Source organism: Littorina saxatilis, linkage group LG11 (assembly GCF_037325665.1).
Source record: "Littorina saxatilis isolate snail1 linkage group LG11, US_GU_Lsax_2.0, whole genome shotgun sequence".
Taxonomy (NCBI): domain Eukaryota; kingdom Metazoa; phylum Mollusca; class Gastropoda; order Littorinimorpha; family Littorinidae; genus Littorina; species Littorina saxatilis.
In genome coordinates this window covers 3,180,479-3,206,475 of record NC_090255.1, presented here as the reverse complement: position 1 = coordinate 3,206,475, position 25,997 = coordinate 3,180,479, and the positions used below count along the sequence as shown (strand labels likewise).

The 25,997-nt window shown below is 39.1% G+C and overlaps 1 protein-coding gene and 1 long non-coding RNA gene across 2 annotated transcripts; one reads left to right on the top strand and one right to left on the bottom strand.

The window, feature by feature from the left end:
- Positions 1 to 759: 759 nt before the first annotated feature.
- Positions 760 to 24,281, bottom strand: LOC138979414 (uncharacterized). Its single transcript, XM_070352133.1, has 5 exons — positions 24,148 to 24,281; positions 8,388 to 8,522; positions 7,612 to 7,809; positions 3,087 to 3,292; positions 760 to 939 (listed from the first exon to the last, which is right to left on the bottom strand). Exons 3-5 carry the CDS (start codon positions 7,661 to 7,663, stop codon positions 775 to 777), a joined length of 423 nt encoding a protein of 140 aa, XP_070208234.1. The 5' UTR covers positions 7,664 to 7,809; positions 8,388 to 8,522; positions 24,148 to 24,281; the 3' UTR covers positions 760 to 774.
- Positions 11,740 to 15,678, top strand: LOC138979415 (uncharacterized). Its single transcript, XR_011460017.1, has 3 exons — positions 11,740 to 12,137; positions 12,501 to 12,655; positions 14,241 to 15,678. It is a non-coding gene; the product is annotated as an uncharacterized lncRNA (long non-coding RNA).
- Positions 24,282 to 25,997: the final 1,716 nt, after the last annotated feature.

The window sequence follows — 25,997 nt, the reverse complement described above, 5'->3', positions numbered from 1 at the left end:
TGATAAATAAGGGCATAATGCTCAAGGGCAACTACCTGTGTGAATTTCGGAGCGTTGTCGTTCTTGTCCACAATGGTCAGCCTGACCGTTACTTTGGCCTTCTCGTCATTCTTGTCCTCCACCTCCAATTCCAGGGTGCGAGTTTTAAACTCCGTGTACACATCAAAATCCCCTAAATACACGTTGAAGGAACTATAAATGTGCGTATCTAGCTGCCCATAAATCTTAATGTTAATAAAAGACTGTTAGCACTTCCAGATTTTATAAAGGTTAAAATTACCATTAGATAATAATAATAATAATAATAATAATAATAATAATAATAATAATAATAATAATAATAATAATAATAACGATTACTTATATAGCGCGTAAACCTCGTGGTGACAAGCCCAGAGCGCTTTACACTTACATAATCATAATACAAACAAGGAAAGAGAACTAAATCCGAATAAATTCAAACATAGTCACACACACCCACACACGCACGCACACACACACGCACACACACACACACACACACGCACGCGCGCGCGCACACACACACACACAATCTTTGTTTCGTCATTGTCAATGTTCAGGTAACCCGCAATGTCATTCCATGTACGCATACGTTATACTAGTACAACACACACAGGCACATACACATCTTCACGAACGCCACGCCATAATCTGAAACAATTGCAACAAAAAGCCATTTTAAGGTCTGAAAAACAAAGGGAAGTAATTGCAGTTAGAGCGCTTACTTCCCTTTATTTCTCAGATCTAAAACAGTCATACACGTGCTATCCCACTCGAGTGTACGTTGGAAGTACCTGAGGACATGATTACACCGGTTGTGGCGTTAACGTGAAACGCATAGGTGGGTGACTTCAACACCCACTTCAGGTCCTCATCCAGATCCGGGTCCTTGATGGCCACGTTAGGGTGAAACGAGATCTGTGAGCAAACATTTTCACTTCAAGTTTAATTTTGCAATTAAACACTTACTCTTCAAATGTTATCTGCAATCACATATTTACATTTGAAATGGTATCTGCAGTCATATATTTACACTACAGGTTTAATCTGCCAGTTCACACTTACACTTCAAATGTTATCTGCAGTCACAGATTCACACTTCCGATGAGATCTGCAGTCATACATTATTTTACACTTCACTTATTATGTGCGGTCACAATTGTCCCCTACCAATTCAAAAATCAGTCTTGAAAAAGTAAAAGTAAAAGATTCATGACTCATTTATTGTTGGATCTTTACACCCCATTTACACATACTGCATGCATATTTCAGTCTTGCTATGCAAATACAGATTTACACTTAGCAAAGTATTCTTTAGTTTTGATCTGCAGTCACATATTTTGTCTTGATCTGTGCACACAGATTTTTCTGTGACACATGCATACCACATTTTAAATGCAAAGGCCCATATTAATCGTTTAACCTACATACGTGAGAGATACCTCTCATGAGATAACAATATCATTCAAACCACAGTTCATGTGAATGAGGTCGTGTGAAACTAGTCTGGCAGGGACCTGATTTTCTACTGCTCGTGATGCTGAGTCACCGAGAAAAACGTCATTATGGGAACACTTTTGCGCTGTTGTTTCCCCTGGAAGAATTTTGAGAACGTACACGTCACGCTTTGCTGTATAGAGTGAGGTATCTTTGCTTTGTCGTCAACGATTACAGGAGCCTTTGGAAGAGATCCAGGTTTAATCTGAAGACTCTTCGGGCGCTTCGACTGAGGGACATTAGGAGCCAAAGACAAGCAAAGAACAGTATGTAAGATAAACAGAATACTACATGGCTTGCTGTGTCTTACCAGATTTACACTTGGGTTTTTTCTTCAAATATTGAAAAGCTCTCTTTCGCTCGCAGCTTAATATTTAAAACAATTCGTGGAAATCTGGTACGACACAGCAAGTCAAGTATAGTATTCTCTCTCTACATATATTATTCTTGATTTGCACACACAAATGTATACGCTCCACATGTTTTACTCCACAGTCTTGGTCTATTGTCGCATGATTACACATCTCACATTTACGTTACTAATATCAGTCAGGGAGTATCGCAAGCCTGGAGGAACAATACAAATTGCCATGGAATTCCAGCAAGGTCATTTTGACCAAATAAACGTCAAACTTTCGCTCAATTTACAATACTAAAGAATCCAGTCCGTGTCATATGGTGTACAGAACAATTTAAATCTTCTCATGAAAAAAGCAGTTCTGACCTTATCGAACACACTTGCAATAGCATTAAAAGACATTAATTGAATGGCCATTTAGCTCGCGTAAACCACACACCTGTTTTCGTAGTTTATCTAACCCCTGAGCCATCGTAAACCCGTGTGATCCACTTTCCTTTTTTTTTCTCCACAATTTAGTCGTCAGTTTGTATCTGCAGTAGCACGTTATTGTGTACCTCTGAATCTAAAAAGCAACAAACGGCTGCAAGTCAGACGAACTGAGCGGAGGCGTTGACCGTTCACAGAAACTGGCGCTATGCAGAACATTCGTCCGCTGCGGGAAACACATAAATTGTTGCGTGACACACTTCCGGGCTTTTCTTTTTTCAAACTTTCAAAACTTCGAATTGAACTGATCTTGTCTTGATGAAAAAAGAGTTCTTTTATTATTTAAGAATGTTTGTGTAACAAGCTGTCAATTTATTATTGAGATTTTAAAAGTTAGGTCTAGCGCCAAAACGAGGCCCGTCCGATTGTCTTACAGTGAATCCGGTTGGCCATGCAAAACTAAATTCTTTGAAAAATGCTCGCTCTTTACAGAGAGCACCTAGGATGTTCTCAAGCAGTGAGTGTTTAAACGAAAGGATGTATGTACTGTGTGTAAAAGCCTGATAGTGTCCGTGACCAGATGGTTTACAGGAAGCTGAGTGTGAGACATCAAATTTGTAAATACTGTTTTGCTTTACTAAGTAAACGGGCACTCACTGCAAGTGTGTTGTCTTCACAAACTAAAAACAACAAACAAACCAAGCATCATCAACACTGCATTAATACTGCTGCTGCCACCGCAACATCCATCACCACCACCACCACTACTATTGGTACTCACAAGTCCTTCATAGACGGTCCTCTCAATGTCTACTTCATTGGTTTCGTCGGGAAACACTAATGGTGGCTCGTTGACGTCAGTGAGGTCTATCCTCACAGAGTAGGTCTCGGACTCACAGAAGCCGTTATTGGCGGTTAGATAGAGAGTCACGGAGCGAAGCGGCTCGTACTCGTAGTCTAGTCGCTTCCTCGCTTTGATCTTGGCGTCTACAATACAAAGTACGTTTAATGATCAGCAATTTCTGCAACAACCAAGAACAAGGCAGGAAAAGCAAAATTAATACAATAAGTCAATCTGTGGAACTCACAGAATAAAACAGAATTCGCTGCATTTTTCCACCAAGACAATATAGATTTGTCAAAACCGCTGCCGCGTGTATGTGCAAAGCGTGCTGAAAGTGACATGCCCGTAATGCGTATATCCATGTAGCGCTAGCGTTTATTAGAAAAGCACGCTTTTCTGAATTATTTTTAACTTTCTGAGCTTGTTTCTATTCCGAACATAACATATCTATAGGTTTTTGGATTCAGCATATAACAAAAAATACAATTTTAAAAAAATCGATCAATTTCTACCATGTTTATTGTATATTCAGATTTTAATGACCAAACTCATTAATACATGTGTTACGAACATGATTTTGATTAATTGGGTATAATATAATGTCAAGTGCAAGCACCTATGGATGCTAGGGTTGACAGCCTAAACACGCACGGATTTTTGTCTTGTCACGTTGCACGTGAAGTTTTTGTGAATCCACCCCAACTGGTGGACGGGTGAGCTGTCCCGGTCACTTTTACCTGAATTGTCACAGAGGACGGATGGAAGTTAAATAGAGTGAATGACTTGCCGAAGTGAGGTAAATATTCTTTGATGTTGTATAACCGATTTAGTTAGAGTATCGAATTATTAGTAGTGTTTATGTAAACTGGCCAACTCCATGCATATGTATACAACATTGCCAGTTTACATACCAGAGACTTATTATTGTCGTTTTCTTTGTACGTCAGACAAAAGGGAGGAACCGAGGAAGTATGAATCCGGCAACCCCCACCGCCATAGTCTCCTTCGGCAGCGGAGAGCATGAGAGCGTGACTGTAAAATAGCATCTACGTCTATCCAGTGTCACTCGTCAGTCCAGCATGTCTACTGTCACCGTCTTCATCTCTGTCGTCTACAATTGGTCCTGTTAACATGATTATCGCCATTATGCACATCGTCTTCATCTTTACCCTGTGTCATTCGTCGTCGTCGTCATCATCATGGAACACTCAAATGTGGTAACGTGAGAAAGTGAAGTATGCATGTGTGTGCGAGTAAAGGCCAGTTAGATAATTGATTTTGTGTATGACCAGAATTGACAGTTGAATAGTTTGCGTGTTGACCTTAGATGTATTGTGTAGTATTTGGATGCAAAGTACGAAAGTAAATTGTTAAACTGTTTTTCCCTTCTTGATTATTGTTATGAGTGAGGTCGAACCTGGAATAGAGAGTATGAGTAATTTGTGAGTACATCATACGTAAATTTACAAAACCCATTCGTAACAACATGTTGAAGCTTCCAGGCTAAAATGAAATCCCATAGTCCCTTCTTCCTGAATGATTGCATGACCAACATTTGTATCACAATGATTGAAAAATGACGTCATCACAGTGCATTCTCATGTTTTGCAAAAAGCTGAATATGACATCATCAAAAACATTCAATGAAAAAATAAAGGGAAACAAAATAGGGATATCATCTGGGATAATCTCGATGCAAAGTGTCATAAAGATATGTCCGCTAGTTTGCCTGCAATTCCTGCTCACACACACACACACACACACACACACACACACACACACATACACACACAAACACACACACACACAAACACACACACACACACACACACACAAACACACACAAATCACTACCCTTCAAAACTGACTTGAGAAAGATCGACACATTTTAAATTTCACAAACGAATTTTTCAAGGCACCGTTCTCAAATGCAATCTCATATTCCGGACCGAGTCAAAGATTGTGTGACAAAAATGTCAATCTAATTAATGAAATTATAGGACCGTGACAGTGCCGCATCAAATTTTGCAAACTGGAAAGAATGACGTCATCAAATTGACCTATCAAAAATCGGAGAAAAACAACACAGGCAAATTAATGCACATGACACAATGACAAAAGGTGACGTTTTCATGTCAGTATGTCCCAAATGACATCACCAGTACATTTTTCATTCTGTCTAATCTGTTTTCGTTCTATTTTTTCTAATAACATGCGTTAACAATTGATTGCCAACTGGAATGGAAGAGCACAAAAATTGTAACTTGATATGTAGTTTCTCTAGAGGGAAAAACATCTTCCACTTTCATGTCAGTGTGTCCCATGCAACATATATTTGCCAAACAGCTATGTGTAAGTAGATTATTTGTTAGTGGTATAGAAAATACAGATCAACAATCAAAGTCAGTTTTCACATTCATTTTCTACCTATTTCTTTTTATATTTAGTCAAGTTTTGACTAAATATTTTAACGTAGAGGGGGGAATCGAGACGAGGGTCGTGGTGTATGTGTGTGTGTGTGTGTGTGTGTGTGTGTCTGTCTGTCTGTCTGTCTGTCTGTCTGTGTGTGTGTGTAGAGCGATTCAGACTAAACTACTGGACCGATCTTTATGAAATTTTACATGAGAGTTCCTGGGATTGATATCCCCGAACGTTTTTTTCATTTTTTTGATAAATGTCTTTGATGACGTCATATCCGGCTTTTCGTGAAAGTTGAGGCGGCACTGTCACGCCCTCATTTTTCAACCAAATTGGTTGAAATTTTGGTCAAGTAATCTTCGACGAAGCCCGGACTTCGGTATTGCATTTCAGCTTGGTGGCTTAAAAATTAATTAATGACTTTGGTCATTAAAAATCGAAAAATTGTAAAAAAAAATAAAAATTTATAAAACGATCCAAATTTACGTTTATCTTATTTTCCATCATTTGCTGATTCCAAAAACATATAAATATGTTATATTCGGATTAAAAACAAGCTCTGAAAATTAAATATATAAAAATTATTATCAAAATTAAATTGTCCAAATCAATTTAAAAACACTTTCATCTTATTCCTTGTCGGTTCCTGATTCCAAAAACATATAGATATGATATGTTTGGATTAAAAACACGCTCAGAAAGTTAAAACAAAGAGAGGTACAGAAAAGCGTGCTATCCTTCTTAGCGCAACTACTACCCCGCTCTTCTTGTCAATTTCACTGCCTTTGCCATGAGCGGTGGACTGACGATGCTACGAGTATACGGTCTTGCTGAAAAATGGCATTGCGTTCAGTTTCATTCTGTGAGTTCGACAGCTACTTGACTAAATATTGTATTTTCGCCTTACGCGACTTGTTTGTTTATTCTTTTGGCAATGGTGAAATGTCAGCAATCGTGTGTCATTCGGGACAGTAGACATGACACCTGACCTTTTGTCACTGTCTCACATACATTTTCATGAAACATCCGTTCCGTAATACCGTATTAACTTGAGAAATGCTTTGTACAGACAGACAGACAGACCGACAGACAGACAGACAGACAGTCAAAATGATAATTAAACAAGTCGCGTAAGGCGAAAATACAACATTTAGTCAAGTAGCTGTCGAACTCACAGAATGAAACTGAACGCAATGCAACGCAGCAAGACCGTATACTCGTAGCATCGTCAGTCCACCGCTCATGGCAAAGGCAGTGAAATTGACAAGAAGAGCGGGGTAGTAGTTGCGCTGAGAAGGATAGCACGCTTTTCTGTACCTCTCTTCGTTTTAACTTTCTGAGCGTGTTTTCAATCCAAACATATCATATCTATATGTTTTTGGAATCAGGAACCGACAAGGAATAAGATGAAAGTGTTTTTAAATTGATTTCGAAAATTTAATTTTGATCATAATTTTTATATTATTAATTTCCAGAGCTTGTTTTTAATTCAAATATAACATATTTATATGTTTTTGGAATTAGAAAATGATGGAGAATAAGATGAACGTAAATTTGGATCGTTTTATAAAAAAAATATTTTTTTTACAATTTTCAGATTTTTAATGATCAAAGTCATTAATCAATTTTTAAGCCACCAAGCTGAAATGCAATACTGAAGTCCGGGCTTCGTCGGAGATTACTTGACCAAATTTTCAACCAATTTGGTTGAAACATGAGAGCGTGACAGTGCCGCCTCAACTTTCACGAAAAGCCGGATATGACGTCATCAAAGACATTTATCAAAAAAATGAAAAAATCATCTGAGGATATCATACCCAGGAACTCACATGTCAAATTTCATAAAGATCGGTCCAGTAGTTTAGTCTGAATCGCTCTACACACACACACACACAGACAGACAGACACACACACAGACAGACACACACACATACATCACGACCCTCGTCTCGATTCCCCCCTCTATGTTAAAACATTTAGTCAAAACTTGACTAAATGTAAAAAACATCATCCTCATCATTAAATTATAAACTAAGGTACGCACTAGCTACGTCCAGTTCGTAGTACTCCAGCCCTCTTGCCGGATCAGCTGTCATTTTCCAGTTGAACTGTTTAGCGTTCCGAGGAGTTGCTTTTAGTTCAAAGCTTTTAACAGCCGTTAATTTTGGGGCTTCGTCATCGGGGTCCTCTAGCTGCTCTAGCACCTTCTCGGTGTTAGTGATGACAGGCGTACTGGGGTCCTCTGGAAAAAGTATCCCAAAAAAGACGGTGAAGAAAAGGAAGGCAACATGGGGGATGTTGGGGTGGGGATTGGGAATGGCTACAAGCTGTAGTTGCGGGGAAAGAACAACGATGCCGACAACAGTAATAGAACCGCCACCAATAACAACACAAGCAACGGCAAAAACAACCACCACAAACAATAACAATAACAACACAAGCAACAGCAGAAACAACCACCACCACACCCACCGCCACAACAACAACAACAACAACAACAAACCAACAACAACAACAACAACAACAACAACGAAATGAACGACGATGACAACGACAACTACCACCATCACAACCACCAACAACAACGACAACATGAGCACTGGCAACAACAAGAACGACGACAATAACCATCAAAACCACCACCACCACCCCCTCCCCACCCCCCACCACCCCCCCACACACACACGACCACCCCTCCACTAACACCACCACCAACATCGGAAGCAGCATAAGCAGTATAAGGAACCACACTAATGACAACAAAAATACACACAACAACAACAACAACAACAACAATAAGAACAAGGTATTCTTACGAACCGGCGAATTTCAATTTCGTCGAAACTTCCCGAGGTCCGACAGGGTTATTAAAATCATCAAATGTTTTGATTTTGAAGATTACAGTTTCCAGGCACAGAAATCGTAAATCGCCAGTGTTCCTTATAATCCCGTCACCTGAAAATCCAGAAAATATTGATGAACTCTGTAAAATGGTAAAGCCTGTGTTTAATTGTGTGTGTGTATTGTTGTTGCTTTGTTTACATTAATTTTCGTCAAGTTATGACTAAATGTATTTAGGAATCGAGACGTGGGTTGTGTGGGATGTACTTGATACAAATACATATACATACACATTCAAAGTTGTGAAAGAAACAACTGAAAGTCAGCAGAGACTTACTTCCGAGATTATGATAATCTCTTAGCAGAGCAAAAGAGAGAGAGAAAAGTGTCCCTTCACATATATAATATTGTATGTCCTATTGGGGAAACCAGACCCTCCTCAGAGGGGACCAAGATGTGAGAAGCTCACTAATGTATTTAAAAAAAAAAACCTATAGTCTGTTTCAATTACTTTCAGCAATTTTCAACATTATACATTGAGATAACTAGACACACTGAAAGAAATTTGGTGCACTAAACAGTTTTCCTATCACGAATCATTGTGCGAAACTTTCTTTACAACTCTTTTCATGAAGTGTACGTATTTTTCTAGAAAAAGGCGTGTCCCCTGTTTTGAGCGAACATTGGTTTTGTTGTGCACTACCTCTGTTTAAAAAAAAATCGAAAAAATACACAGCAGCCATAATTCCTCTTTATTTGAATGATTGTCAACTTCAAAATGATTGTTTTAGAGTGCAGATTAAAAAAAATCAATGCATGAAGAATTTGAAAAAACTGTTGGTTATACCTACCAGTGATAAGCAGAGAAAGAAATTAATCATTTTAGACCTAAATGAAGAAATAATTAATAAAAAAAAAGGTGAGTTGTTGCAACGTGTTTCAGTGACAAAACAATACGCTACAGTCACAAATATTTCGTCCACACGGTCTTTTAAGAGAACAGACAAACAATTAATGACAAAAACTACGCTTGATGGAATTTTCGCCGCACGCCAGGATATCATTGCTTGTGCTTTCCTGGCGAGCGGCGAAAATTCCATCAAGCGAAGTCTTTGTCACTAATTGTTTATCTGTTCACTAAAAAGAGTGTTGGGTCGATATATTTGTGACTAACCTATTGTTGTGTCCATAACAAACGTTCCAACAACTTACCTTTCTTGGTTTTTTTTTTATTCTGAATTGTGGAACGTTGGCAGTCTCTTTGTTTATGGATTTGAAGAAATAATATATATGATAAATAACTAAGTATGTCAATAGGTAAATGGAACCTTCAATCAATTAATCAATCAATCATGAATGCAGTCGAACGGCTTTGTATCTATGAGGCCATAACTATTCCTAAATTATATTTGTTGTCAAAACTTAATGTCACACAACTCGATAAGAAACCACACAATTTGGCAATAGAAGGGGTGTGCAGTGGGGGGGGGGGGGGGGGCGGGGCGGGGGGGGGGGGTGGGGGTGGCCTTAAAATATTAAACCAAAATGGAGGTCCCCTGCAAATATTAACAAAACCTACATACAGCAGATATAAATCCATAGGTCACTGAACCTGTGTTTTAGCGTTTGGCAGAGTTATGTTTGACTAAGATGGACACATCTTCAATCCAACTTCAAGAGCTTTGTATAGAAATTATGGAGACTACGCTTCAAGATTTCTTTAATTGTGTTGTGCGCGTAGCTAACATAACAAATACCTCGCACACAAACTGAATGGCATTACAATAGATCAGTGTGTCGCTCGCAACAAAATGACTGTTTGACTGTCAGCTCTTAATACTAGTTTGTACACCGTGTGACTTGAACAGCTCCCAATTCAACTTTCAAACCGAGTAAGGGAGCTATAAAGTCACACCTTTGTTGGCAATTTGTCATCACGAGACAAATCACTGACAGGGACATTCATTCAGTATGTTGGCTTACATTTGCCCTCCTCCATTGGGCCCGAAGTTAACTACGCAAAAGGCTTTGCTGAATTTTTGTAACTGATAATTCTGTGCCAGCACTTCATGCAGCAAGCTTTGTGATGTGGACTTTGCAAAGCCGACTTTGCCAAATTCACACCAGGTTCAAGATGTCCCAACTAAACACACTGGGCCATTCGTCCAAAGACCGCTCTGGCGATAATGTAGGTAAAGCATGAAAATTGTGACACGAATTTGAATAGTACAGATTTTTGTTATTTCACTTCATTTTTCAATTCACCGTAATATTAATTTACATTTGTGGATTTAGTAAAAACTTTAAGTCACACTCCTTCTCGTGTAAACAGTTTAGCTCACCATCTCAGATCTGGCCTGGATGTTTTCTTTATAATAAAACAAGACCATTCTTCCATTCGGTAACATAACAATGAGTAAGCAGCCATGGTGCTCTGTGCGCAGAGGAGTACTGTTTTTGTTATCATTTTCACGAGTTTTCATTCATACCCAGCCGGGGAATAAATCTCATGTTCCCCATGCAATAAATCGAGGGGGTGAATGGGTTTGAGCTTTCAGGTGAAACGTGGATTGTCAAAGTAAAAGCCAACCAGGCTTATTGTTTGATGTGTGGAACCATCGCGGCTTTGGATTCGTGTTTCCGAGGACAACGATTGTAAGCATTCACTCTCAAAGACCCAATCGATGTTGATAATTACCGCGGCGACTCATGGTCAATTTGCAACTTATCTCTGTAATCGCAAAATCCACAACGAAAAGTCATAAAACACTTAAAAGATAATACATACGCTCAAAACTTACTGAACTCACACTACACATATGATCGCTGCTCTGCACATTTTCAGACTGGAAGAAAAGCGTTCACAAGCTACGTTCGACGTCACAGACAAGTTTGACGTGTTATCTCGAGCTACTGTGACGATGCTTTGGGGCCCGAGTTGGATTCTAAAAGTTCGTCTCCCTGTGGGTTATTGTGCATTTTGTTGCACTACCAACATGATAACAAAAACGATGTTTGGTGGCTTGTTGCCAGACCAGCATTGTTGTGTTGGTCCTCGGGGCCTTCGGCCTTGGTCGATAAAGATGAAATAAAAAACGATATGGTCCCCTTGGACCAACAAAAAAGCTGGTCTGTCAACAAGTCACCAAACATCTTATAATATCTTGATTTTGTAAAAGTCACCGGTGGATTAAGCAAAAAATCATCACAATATTTCAACTAGTCAAGGCAAACAGGCAAGGTGTTGAGTTTCAGTTTGAGTCTAAATGAAAAGATATCGTTTTATTCCATGTGAGACCGGCAGCGAAATTTTTTTTCACACGTCAGTTGCGGGCTTTCAATCCCGAAGGCTATTTCCGAGTAGCTACGAACGTAAACGGAAGTTCCGATGTGAGTTGTTGTTCGTGTCTCGCTGACCCAGTACACGGTAGCGCTGGAATGAGTGCAATCCGAGCTACGAACTTTGCCGATTGCAATCTAGAAATGATCGTCACTGCTGCAGGGTTAATGTGTAAATTAATAGAATAGAGCGAAAAGAATTGCACTCAGCACTCGCTCAATCCATGCTGAGGCTCATAAACTCCCAGCCTGCAGAACATCATACAGACAGCAGTCTTTCTTTCCTCGCATCATTGGCGAATGGAACGCCCTTCCACCACAGGCAGTATCATCATCCTCGGACATTTTCCTCTCACTGATTTTCAATCATCGGTTTGGATCAAACAGCAGGTAAGTTATTGTTTTTAAAATCCAAGACATGACCATTGCAAACGTGGCCTTTGTTGAACTGAGCAATATTCATCTGTTGTGTATGTGTGTGTTACTGAGTAACTCAACTGGGTGTGACTCACAGTGTGTGCTTGTTGTGTTCTTATTTTTTTTACTCAAGTTTAGAAAATGCTTGATCTTTAATCTGTATGCACAGAATCAAATGTTGCTGTATCAGTGTATGAACTATGGTTGTAAAAGAATAAACAAAACAATTACTGAATTAGTGAGTGATTTGGCTCTGATAGTGAAGTTGAAATAGTACTTATTTCATTTTCAAGACATGTTAATAGTTATGTTAATATTGTTATGGTTTTTTTTCAGGCCTCCCGAGAAACCAGAGGTGATGTGCATCATTCATACAGCTCCTGTCTTCCAGTTCCAACAGTTTACCTTTAAACATGGATACATGTACTGGAGAGGTATCAAGATGACTTGGCGTGGTGCTTTACATTGTCATTGCAGACTACCCCTGAAGAGTAAGTTACACAATCATACTGTATAATGTATTGGTGATGGTAGTCTGAAGCTACAAACATGCATGTTTGATCATTCAGCAGTCTTTTGTTCTTTGTAAATTGTATTACATTTACAAGTACTTTGTAGATCTGAAATCATTCATACATTTGAAGATGCATAGTAATACTGTGTATGGTAATTGGTATGATGTACTTTGTAAACATAATGGTACAAATATCTTTATTTTCTCTCTCCTTCCCATCTTAAGGTTTGTTGCAACCCTATACATGTACTCCCAAAGTGCATTATGCTGTTTGTATGAACATTGATTGATTGAACTATTGTGATGCAAGAAAGTAAAACATGAAATAGCTAGAATGAAAGATTTACTCATTACTGGAATTATTTTAAATACAGTCAGTCTTTTCCTTGGCTCACAATCACAGATCTGGCAAGTTTTTTTATAGTGTTTTTTTTTTACATGGAATAAGAGTTACAATGTAACACGCATCAACACCCTGACTGCCCCTGCGCAGAGTTAGAATTTTCTGAATGACTTCACATCACATTTCTCAACAAAACTGTAAGGTGTCAACGCTAAATAGGGAATGTGTGTGGGATGAGGGCTCATGCTGTCAATTTAAACAAGAAGAGCAAACGCTCGATCGAGTCACTTTCGCAGTTCTGAATATTATATGAGGCATCAGATGGACAGGAAGAAATTGCTATTCACAACACAATGAGTCACGTTCACATAAAATTTGAGCCCGGTCACTTTTATAGTTTCCGAGAAAAGCCCAACGTTAAGTTGTGTGTTGCCGAACAGAAAAGGCTAGTTATCTCCCTTGTTTTTCTGATAACGTTCGTAAAAGGCTACAGATGTAAATACTTTGATGTAAAGAATAATCCTACAAAGTTTCAATCACATCCGATGAACTTTGTCAAAGATATAAAATGTCTAATTTTTCCTTTGACGCTGACCTGTGACCTTGAAAAAGGTCAAAGGTCAACGAAACCATCGTTAAAGTGTAGAGGTCATTGGAGGTCACGACTAAACAAAATATGAGCCCGATCGCTTTGATAGTTTCCGAGAAAAGTCCAACGTTAAGGTGGTGTCTACGGACGGCCGGCCGGACGGCCGGCCGGCCGGACAGACTAACACTGACCGATTACATAGAGTCACTTTTTCTCAAGTGACTCAAAAATAGTAAATTTCCATCACATTCCGCTCACATCAGCAGCATAACAAGATATGTCATTAGAAAGGTTCTTGTGAGGAAGTCTTTTTAATTTTAATGATGAAAGATTTTCTTTTTAATTTTAATGATGAAAGTATATAAATAAATGGTTTTCACAGGAAGGAATGATGGCACCTGTAATATTACAGAACAATGTTTACAGTTTAGTTAATAGTTGTCACTGTCAGTATCACCCACACCATTCTCCATCCCACTGATTGTGTGAAGAACAAGTATTACTTCCTACCTACCTTCCCGCACCCCAACCCCCACCACACACCCTCTTCTCAATACCAAAAACATATCCCCATCAGCGCACAGCAAAGTCTGAATGTGCTCAGTAATACATTTTCTTTATGACGTGCAGGCAGCTTGCAGAGTGGTGCCTGGCTTTGCTGAGGATGATGATCAGATTCAGTCCATTCTGTGCTGACAGAGCTACCAGAACTGCTTTAATATAGTCCATCTGAAGATGCTTACACTTACAGAGGTTTTCTGTTGCCTTAGTGGTGAAATGAACATGTAACACATTAACAATAACATTCTACACAAATAATGTGTGGCGCGGTGTGGATAAAGGGTACATTGTAACTTATGTAAGTTGTCAATTCAGCTAAATACAGGTAGTGTTTGGTATGCAGATATTTAGCAGCGGTTTGTTTGTTTTTACTACATAAAGTGGTATTATCGTTTATGTTGTTTGAGTGCTTTAAATTAGGCTGTTCACAGGCAGTATTTTACACACATGCTTAGCTTTGGGAGATGTGTGTGTATGTTTCTGTCAATGCGTGTTCATGTATAGACTTTTTTTGCAATATTAGAATTTAGATCAACTGCATTATGCATATGAAATGTGTTAACCCATGACTTTTTCTTCCTTTGAATCCTTGTCAGTACTTTATCTTGTTTCAAATGTTCATTGATTCTGTTTTTGGGTTGTTCTGGTGCATCCTGGATGCGTTCAATTCATTCTTATGGTGTGCTGTAAATTGTGTAATGTTGCTTTTGTAATACAGTCATGTGTATAATGCACTGCCAAGATTGTGTCTTTCACTTGGATGTGGTGAACTTATTTTTTGAAGGCCTGTTCTGCCTCATTAAAACACTTTGCCTCACTGTGTCAGACCTTATCAGGCTCTTTGCATGGGATAAGAAAATCCTTCCACTTAGTCATATAGCAAAGGTCAGCACCCTGACTTCTTAGTGTGGTGATGTCTTTTCTTATTAATTTATTTCCCCCAAAAGGCATGAGTGTTTTAAACAAAATTATTTCTTACAGCTACATGTATGACTATTGGGGATTATGTGTTTGTAAAGATGGAGCTGAGAATCCTACACATAATTCTGTGTATAGAACTAGAAGGCGGACTGAATCTTGACCCACACTGCTGGCATGACCTTTACAGCTGCATTCAACACTTTACTTTTACGCTGGTAACTTTACGGTTGCTCTATCTCGATTGAGCATTTTTATTTTAACTAAGGGGAAAAAGTAAATGCCTCTGCAGAGATTCGAACCTAGGACCTTGAAATTTTCAGGCCCATGTCCTAACCACTAGTTTTTTTAATTGTAAGATGGATATATGTCTAGCGGATGCAGCTACATACATGTACAAATGTGCCAAATTAGAACTTGCATTCTCAGCCTATAGTTTTCTTGGGCCATTCATGTGAGTACTAAATATTGTGAATGCATTGGTATTCCTAGACTATCACACATGTGAGACTGCCTTTTCTTACTTTTGTGAAATGTGTGAACTCACTTTGTTTACCTCTTTGTGTTAATAAATGCAGTTTATCAGTTACCTCTGTTGGTTACTTCTGCAAGTATGTCAAATGGCCCACACACACCCTCATGCGCACACACACACACAGACACGCACAAAATCAGATCTCAAGTGTAAGTATTCTTTTTGCAGTTTTATTTCAATGCCCATAATCAGTCAAACAAATAATTAATCATCACACTTGCACCTAAGCTTAAAGTAGCCGTCCTGCATACATGTGTAATGTGTAAATGTTTCAGGTCACCATCTGTCCTGGCTTGAACATGCAATAAGAACACCTCTACACAAACACACGTACAGTCAACTGGCTAGCTGCTTCCCTGTAAGGCATATTTGTCTATGAATTAATCGATTTTCCGCAGACAGCAGCCAGGTAGTGGATCTTTAGTATATGTCCAAGCAGACGGTTGATCTTATTACAACACATCAAGGAAATATTTAAAAAAAAAACTGATTCCAAAATCTAACTTTCCAAAGTTCATAATCAATAAAGAAGAATGGTATGTTACTGGAACCCTTTATTTATGACTTAAGGCAATGTGCGGCAGTAAAATTACCAAACTTAAACTTGAAGAATAGTCGAGGAATAACTTGGTTTTCTGGGTAATTCTTGAAGTGACTTATTAAAATGAATGAAAACATTGTGGATGGATATAGACTGCTGTTGCTATGGAAACTAGCATTAACAACGCCATATGGGATTTCTAGAAAACGGTTTTACAGCAACATCATACATCAGAAATTCATAATATTTGGCACAAGGATACACATGTATTATATCTACAATCATACAGAACGTGTTTTTTGTTAAAAACTACAGTTGAATTTAAATTAATTATTGTAATGAATATGCAGTAAGAAATTCGTTCATCCTTATGACAAAAGATATCAAAATTCAACTGTAGTCTGTTGTCAAAAATCGTTCTATATGATTGTAGATTGATACTTGTGTATCTTTGTGCCAAATATTAGGAATTTCTGATGTATGATGTCGCTGTTAAACAGTTTCCTAGAAATCCAATGTATGACTGTTTCCAACGGCACTCTACGTTGATCAGTATTCACAATCCTCCGAAAGCGGCGTATGGCTGCCTAAATGGCGGGGTAAAAAGAATCATACACGTAAAAATCCACTCGTGCAAAAACACGAGTGTATATGGGAGTTTCAGCCCACGAACGCAGAAGAAGTATTCACAATTATTTTATTTATTTTTATGCAGAAAACCAGGTTATTCCATGTATTTTCCGAATTCAATTTTACTGCCGCACATTTCCTTAACAAAATGTAAGATTTACTGAACTTTGACCCAGCAGTTTTTGTAAGTGGACAGGCCTTAGTTTTATTTCGGTGGCATAATTCAATGCGCTTCGTCAAAATGTCTTGAACTGAAAACAAAAGCAGACGCAAGACTTATGGTCAGTTGGAGTTGTCTCCCGTACTCCTAACTTGATGTGCTGCAGACAGGTGTACCCAAACAGCTCATATCACAAACGGTTTGGAATTCCCAAAAACGCAAGATCTGCACTGCACAACTTCAGTTCAGCGCTCGGTCTCTTTTTAAAAATGTGTATCTTGAGAGAAAAATATAGAATATTGCACCGTCCAAAGGAATGGAGTTCTTATTGGACAATGACAGCGCTCAGTTCAAAACGATAGGACAACTTTTTAAATGAGGCGTAGCGGGCCTTTAAAACATTGACAAAAATGTACAATAGCAACAAGTTGTAATGCTCAATACAACCAATACTGAGTGGACATTTACAATACTGGGAAACAGTTCTTTTTGTCCGGTGATCCTCTGCGGCTGTTGCTGTAGTTTCCCCATCGATCATGGCTGGACTTGGATAGCACTGTTTTTCATCCACATTCACTGGCCAGGTCTTCATCATCTTCAGTCACTACTGACAAATGAATCAGAAAGGAACGGATCTTAAACACAATGACAAGAACAAGTCTAAGTATGAGTAAGGAATAAGGTGTGTATGTAACTGACACACATACACACACTAAACCCACATAAATGCCAAGAGCTTAAACATTCTTTTTCCTTAGTAGACAAGTTCAAATAAAATCCCCCGACTCCCCCCCCCCCCCCCCCTACTGCGTCTGATTTTTGTTGGAACCCCAAAGACAGTGATTAAGTGGATTTCCATTATAGTCAAGGCTGTTTTCAATGTAACTTGTAAGCTACAGAACATGTAGTGATGTACACACATACAACTTTAACTTGTCTACATTGTATACATGTCTGTCACCATATTTGAATACATTCAGTTCACTAATTCAGTCAAAATTTCACTGAATGTAAAACGACATATTATTCCAGAAAGATATCAATGCCACTGTCCTACATTACATTATCATAGGAATGATATTATATGCATGTGTGTAGAGCACAGAGAGAGCAAAACTTTAAAAGGAAAACAATAATAGAACTTGACACACATGCATAATATACATGTTATACATACTCAAAAAAAGGAAAATAATAATAGAACTTGACACACAGTTTCATTGAGATAATTATATCCTGACAGTGACTTTGCTTACTGCAATGCATTTTTTAAAATCAAACATACACACTGAAAGTCATGCGCTTCTAGTATATTAGTAATGGTTCCACTACGGGAGGAAGTGATCACCATACTGGTGAAATAAGGCTAAGAGCTTCGCGCAGTTATGTGGTTTGGAGTCTAAGTCAGTAGGTGTTCATTATTTTATTATTATCCCTGAACCTGAATTATAAAAAAAACACTTCTCTCACAGTCTTGCTCACAGTCACACACACACACACCTCCACATGAGTTATTCTGACCAGAACTTGAGAATGAGAGAGAGGGGAAGGAAAAAACACACTGTATGTCATAACACTGACACTGACAGTTGTACATATAATAAAACCTAGCTTTTACCTGATTTGTCGCTGGCCATGCAGCAATCGGTTGGCTTTTTCAGCTGAGAGGAGACCTGCAATAAAATAATAGATGAAGTACCAATCATGGGAACATCACTTTCAAAATGGTGAGTACTAGCAGAGCAGTAGAACCATTGCTTGCCTTTCAAAGAAACACACTGTAACCAGCCAGCCTGGGTAAGTCAGCAATTTGATTCTTGAAGTTGAACTAGCCTCCAACCTGCTTGTTATCTATTTTTAATTCTAGCATTAATACATTTGACCAGCACTAGCTTTGATTTTTTATTCACTGTCTTGGAAGTTGGATTCAATCTTAAAAAAAAAAGAATTTTTAAAATATTATGACTCATGCATCTCGAATTGGGTCAAAAAGAGGTTGCAAAAACGTGGCAGTGGTACTCTTCTTCTTCTTCTTCACATTAATGAGGAAATCCCTGTACAGGGCAACTATCTTCGTACCTGACGTAAGGCAAGGATACACGTACAGGTACATCCAATGTTGTTGTCAGAGACTGACACTGACAGTGAGCGGAGTGACACATGTTCTTTGCAACACATACTCGCAAAGACCCATTCTAAGTATAAAACGAAACATGGAAACTTACCTCTGGTTAATATGCAATGGTTCGCCCGTCCCAATTCTCTCGCATTAGCAAACATCATCTTTCCGAATTGATCACCTTCGCTCCTTGCCTTGGACTGCCATTTTGTAACTTGACTAAAAACCGAAACGCTGTAGGTCTGACAAACCACGCTCAACGTCCAAAATAACTTGAGGAGGAAAAAAAAGAGCCCACAATCTTTTTGGGGGCAAAAACGCTGTTTTGAAATCTCCGAAGCTGCTTGCAAAGATGACGCAGAGACTCTGTACAGTATCTCTGGATGACTGATAGTGTTCGACTCGATCGGCTCTTTGACTTGGTAAACATCGGAACTTCCGATTACGTTCGTAGATTACTCGGAAACAGCCTTCGGGATTGAAAGCCCGCAACTGACGTGTGAAAAAAAATTTCGCAGACCGGCACGGTTGGCCTAGTGGTAAGGCGTCCGCCCCGTGATCGGGAGGTCGTGGGTTCGAACCCCGGCCGGGTCATACCTAAGACTTTAAAATTGGCAATCTAGTGGCTGCTCCGCCTGGCGTCTGGCATTATGGGGTTAATGCTAGGACTGGTTGGTCCGGTGTCAGAATAATGCGCCTGTGCTGCGACTTCTGTCTTGTGTGTGGCGCACGTTATATGTCAAAGCAGCACCGTCCTGATATGGCCCTTCGTGGTCGGCTGGCCGTTAAGCAAACAAACAAACAAACAAAATTCCATGTGAGAGCATGGTCAGATCTAAAATGGTGAGGCGAACAGTTTACTCAAGAAGAAGTTCGCTTTTAAGAAAACTCACTCTTTCCTCTCCATAAGTATAATTATATTGCTATTCTGATAGACACGTGGGGGGAATTCGGGGGTTGTGATTGGATAGACTCCCACAGCCCTATTCCGATCATCGGGCAATATTCCACAGGAAGTTGGCAAAGATGCATGTTTTCGATTTCTTCGACCTGGCTAGGTTTCTTTCTTCAACAGACGATGCAATTAATTTGCTTTTTGTTGTTGTTGCTTACCGTACATAATAATAATAATAATAATAATAAGAACATTTATATAGCGCTAAATCAAAAACTTTCGTTAAAAAGGCTTGCTCTAAGCGCTTGACATCTAAACTAAAACGTCATTCACACTCTTTACAATGATGTACAAGAACTTCATGTCACACTCTTTCATTCAGTATAGCACCATTCACACAGTTGTTATTCTGTACAAGACAATAAGCTAGTCTAACATTTAGAATGTTCATAAGATGAAAACAAGAGAAAACCAGACTGATTAAAAACAACTGCTTAGTGCTAACAAAGCATGAATCTTGATGATAACGTAATACATGTTTAACTGTTAAGACCATAAAAAAACCAAACAAACCTATATGCTAAAATAACTTCGAACATAAAATACATTCCTTGTAAAATCCAGTTCTTTACCAGGCAACACACCTTGCAAAATTCAAGTAGCTGCCTTCTAGCAGACGGTCTTTCCAATGTTTAGCTCATCATCAGCAAACACTCCTGTCCCTATACAACGTCCATCGTAAGCAATAGGCTTATTTCGTACAGGCTTTTTTCAACCAACCACATTCGTTTCGTGCCATATAAGGAAGTGCTACATCACAAATGTTGCGTACTCGTCATTTCCGGTTGGTGGTGAAACGAAGTTCACACCAAAAACACAAACGACTTTTGTTGATTTGGGCGATTATACGGATCTACTTTCGTTGACTTTGTAATCATGTTTTGGTTATTTCTGTATGGAAACCTTTAATCTATTGGATATAGGTTACCTGATCGTTATTTTAACTGTTCATATCTTCCTACTTTAAGGTCTGGAATGGCCGCTAAAGTCGATCTTTCACTGCATTTCTGTAGCATACATTTGCCTAGGTTGCGCTTGCGAAAATCAAAGATGGCGGCCCGGAGCCGGTTGCCGCTTCACGACTTAAGAGTTCTATTTCTTCCCTAATGTAAATAGAATACCTATATTTATAGGGCAGACCTGAATTTGTGAACTGTCTCACTTTGAACAGTTATACATTGTATGAGTAGAGCTTCAAGTCGGGTTGCAAATTAATCGCACATAACACACATCGCACATCGCGCTTCTTCTGCAAACAGAACTTCTCTGCTGGCGTCAGTCTAAACCGCGACACTTTTTAACACGCACTGTTGAGTTTCGTTGTGCGCGCGCATCCCAGCGGGCAAGAGAAAATGAGGTGGTGAAGAGAAAGTGGTGGGCTTTGTTCTTGTCTCTTAATCTAGCTAATGTTGAAATGAAGTTACCGGTCTGAAATATTTTGTTGTTGACTTTCTTCTGAGACAATCCTTGCTCTCTTATCATCCACATAACAGATTTACCGCAGTCTTCACCACGCGAATCACTATCCCCAATAGAAGTCAGACTTTCAAACAATACATAGAATAATACTTATTCCCCCCTCTGCTTCTTTACCTCTGTAAACTTGTAGAGCTAGTTATTTTTCGATAATGACCCAGCAACCAAACAAATAACGAGCCAGCAACAGCCTGAATCCTCGATAGTGCAATGGGTTGAGAAGCTGTTCTGTTTCGGTACTACTTTTGCGACTGAAAAGTTCCGAACGCTCTATACGTACGAAGTATACATCTCTGGAGCAAACAATACAAACATACCGCATTTAAATTAACAACTACAGGCCTGAACACATGAATCTCCATATAAAATCCATGAGTTCGGTTGTTTTCTGAATCTAGATCTGCCGTGCACAAACCGTTCATCACAAGCAAATTCCCAAGGCAAGTAACTCATACTCTAGCGACAAGAGTAGTTCCCCTTCTTTTAACGCAGTTTCTTCGACAACACTGACTGCAATCCGACGGTCAGTTTTCAACAATATTTCATTTTATAAACAGATTACACGCAACCAAATGCACACATCTCATCAATTTAAACAACATAAAGCGGTTTCATACACTATTATCCCCAGAAAACTGAACTTCATACAGTAATTAACGCTGGAACACGGGTGCAAAAGTTCGTCTGCTAGTACCATTTGACGAAAGAACATTATCCTAAGCGATACTAAAACATAAACAGAAAACATAAACAGAACACACAATATCTGCCTTTACCGCCACAGCAGAATAACAGCATATCTGTGTACTTGATTTTAGTCCAAAACAGGGAAACTGACAAGAAGTGTTAACAGAATGGAATGATTTGCACGGAACTATACAACCGCGCATTAATCGATCGCCTGCGCAGGTTGACTAGTTGAGTGATTCGGATTCGATCAAACTTTCGCACAAAAACTCCTGTTTTCTTTGAATAACTGAAGAAAGGGGGAAGAATAAAGAGGTTACACACCTCGTCTCAGTGATTATTAAAAATAATGGTCTCAGTTCGCGGTCATGAAAAAGCTCGCTGAAGCTCGCATTTTTCATGATCCGCCAACTTCGACCATTATTTTTAATAATCACTGAGACTCGGCATGTAACCTCTACGTAAGCAAGCATGATGTGTGACGTCATATGCAAACTGGCATATTGACGTAATGTTAAACATCCGGTTATCTCGTGTCTTTTCCGTGAAATATATGTCCGTTCTGCCGTCGCGAGTTCGAAACGTTTGTTGCATACACGTTGTGATGTCAAATCTTCGTTGAGTTGCTGTGTTCTGCTGTTGTTTTTTGAGATCTTAAACAGGGGCTCACATCCATGAGAGGTGGCATAGGACAAATGTCCTGGACAATGCAAAAGTGATAGGACATTTGTCCTGAACAAAAATAAATCAATAAAACGTAAATTTCATAAACTTGACTAGTTTCTTGTCACAAAGGTAACAGAACAAATAAAATAATGATCTTGGCAAAAAGGTAAATTTTGTTTCGGCGACATGTTGCTTTTTCGGGAAAAAATACGAGACGGAAGGGAGGCAAAAAGCGCATACAGTCTCCCAAAGTTTCGTCTGCTTGGAGAGACACATCGCTTCGCAAAACATCGATAAAATAGCAAATCAAACTACGTCAAATTGGAAAGTACTGACAATGTCCGGATCAAATAAAAGCATAATCGGACAATGGTCACTTTGTGACAAAACCAATAGGACATATGTCCTCTTGCATAAAAAAATGTATAGGACATTTGGAAAATATATCCGTGTATGTCCGATGTCCGACGTGGATGTGAGCCCCTGCTTAAATCTGTTTAAATGGACTTACTTTATGATATATCAGGACCTAAACGTCATTGAAACTTAAAATGTACAGACAAAATGCGCGCTGATGCGCTCGTAATGATGACATAAAAATCTAGTTTTTGACAAAAATGGTCTTACTGTGTTTTGCGGGAGGTGGGCAGTTTATTCTTGTCTCGTCTAAATACCGGACCCTGATTCTACGCTGAAAACACAATAGCTGTTAATGTCATGCCAATTTCAAGGAATATGCGAAATCGTGAAAACGGCAACATGTTTGCCTGTTTTACGAAATCGGCAGTGAATTAATCTCGCCCATGTCGCGAGATCGGCAGCCAATTTTCGGGTTGACAGTTCTCAAATATATCTACGCGTAGTCAGCTAGATGCTAGAATAAATAGGTATCGCAGTAATTGATGAAGTAATGGCAAAAAATAGTTTGTCATGCAATTTTAGAACCATGCTCGTCGCAGACCAGCACAGACTATGCAAACCACAGTAGGGAACTAAAGCAGTGCAAACTCAATGTTTTGATGGCACACAGAGATGCGGTCTGGCTGTCGATTTTGCGAAATGGGTAAGTTTTGGAAACCTTTTGGCAATTTCGAGAAAACGCTGCCGATTTGTTAATTTCAGAAAACTTGACAACATGTTGGCTAAACGCTGCTTATTTTGAGAAATGGGCAGCGTTTTGCCGATTACCTGAAATGTGCAAAATTGTTGCCGATTTCGCAAATTCTGCAATTCCGTGAATTGGTCATGACATATAGAATACTACGTCCTATCCATGATTATGTACTCACTGCGTCCTATTTCAAAAAGGTCGGTGTTGGGGACGGTCTCCAGACTGTAGAAGACAGCGTCCCCATCTGGATCGGTTGAAATGGCTTGGTAGAGGAGTGACCCAACCTTTCTTTTATCTGCGCCGAATATTTCATGGGTAACTGTGGACACACACACAAATCGTCATCAAGATCATGATCATCGTCATCATCATCGTCATCATGGAGAAAAATGAACTCCTGTGTTTTGAAGCGTTGCTTTGGACCAGACCACATCCACCAGAGATGCCCCATCTTAGAACGATTACGGAAAACGGTGAAGCCAGCTTGGCTGGGCAGCGCTGTGGCACAGTAATCATCTTAAAAATACCAAGCGTGTTTGCAGGCCTACCAAATGTGCGTCAGTGCTTATATATGCACAAATGCAACTTTGGCAATAATGTTTGTCTGAAGACATGCGACGTCATGATGTTTTTGAATACAAGTGAATAATCATGTGATGAGTTTTAAAACTGTTCGGGATCATCTGAACAAATACCTAAAACAATTCAAAGAAGTTGAAAGTTGAAAGTTTTAAAGCAATTCACGAAGTAATTGCTGAAATACAGCGCCTTTCGTCATGATACCCCTCAGAATTGAGAGGAAAAAAACACTTCCGTCTTTGACCGCTCATGCGATCTGCACCTGCATCAGTAGAAATAGCACAGCACATGAAATACGCAAGCTAGCTAAATGAAATTTAAAAAAAAACCTGTTCGGAGTAGATAATTGATTCGAATTTCTTCTCGCATGGAAAAGTTGCACAGTTTTGCCTATTTTACGTATTGGCCCCACCGTTTTTGTCCGGTCAATTTTGAGGGTTCCTTTATTTGAGCGGTGGTCACGTGTTCACTTGAAAACAAATATGTATTCCGAAAGGTGATCCAGAAATTCAAGTGAACGGCCTTAACTGGCTTAGATAGTTTTGAATGAAATGACACGGGAATTAATGCTTTAACTTGGGTGCGACATTTGTCGCAAAAATGTTCTCGCCAAGTTAATACCTTTGCTGATAATGAGTAAGGCATCATTGTGTTTTGTCTGAAAGAGATAAAGAATACTACATGGCTTGGTTTAAAATACCAGATTTACACGAGTGTGTAGGTGTTTTTGTTTTTTAAATAATAAAATGAGAGCGCATTAGAACAAATAACGTGACCTGTTAGTTATGAAACGTCTTCCTGAGGGAAGTAGCAAGCACAACAGTGTTTTCAAAATGAAGTTTGTCTCGGCGACTTTGTCATCACAAGCAGAGGAACATTATACGTTAATTGGATCTGTGATCACAGATCCAATTAACATATATGTGACCCTCCACCACGAAATGAGTCGCATGTCACCTCGCGCGGTTCTGCACTAGGCTCAATATAAGTCCGGGGAGTGTCTGGTAACAGTGTGAGGGTCACCTTAGTCACAGGCTTATAACTCAAACAGTTTTCGCTCTTTTCTAAAACGGGGTTCATCACGGGATAGAGCATAAAAAACTCTTTAGGAAAATGTAAAAATATGAAAATCATGCAAAGGTGACATGCGACTCATTTCGTGGTGGAGGGTCACATATATCTCGACATTCACTGGTTTTAGGGCTTTTGTTTTCAAAGAAGAAAGAAACTTGCTTGAACACGGACCACTTCTCCGAGTAAAATCAACAAACCTAATCACTCGCATTCCATTCGACGTCACAGACATACGCTTAAAAAAGTAGGACCAATTGTATCGTGTTTGAAATTATAATGAATTCAATTTTTCTTGGGTTTCAACAAAAAAGCAATGGTCTGGAAGAAAGAGAATACAATTCTGAAACGGCAATGAACGGTAATGAACAACAATAA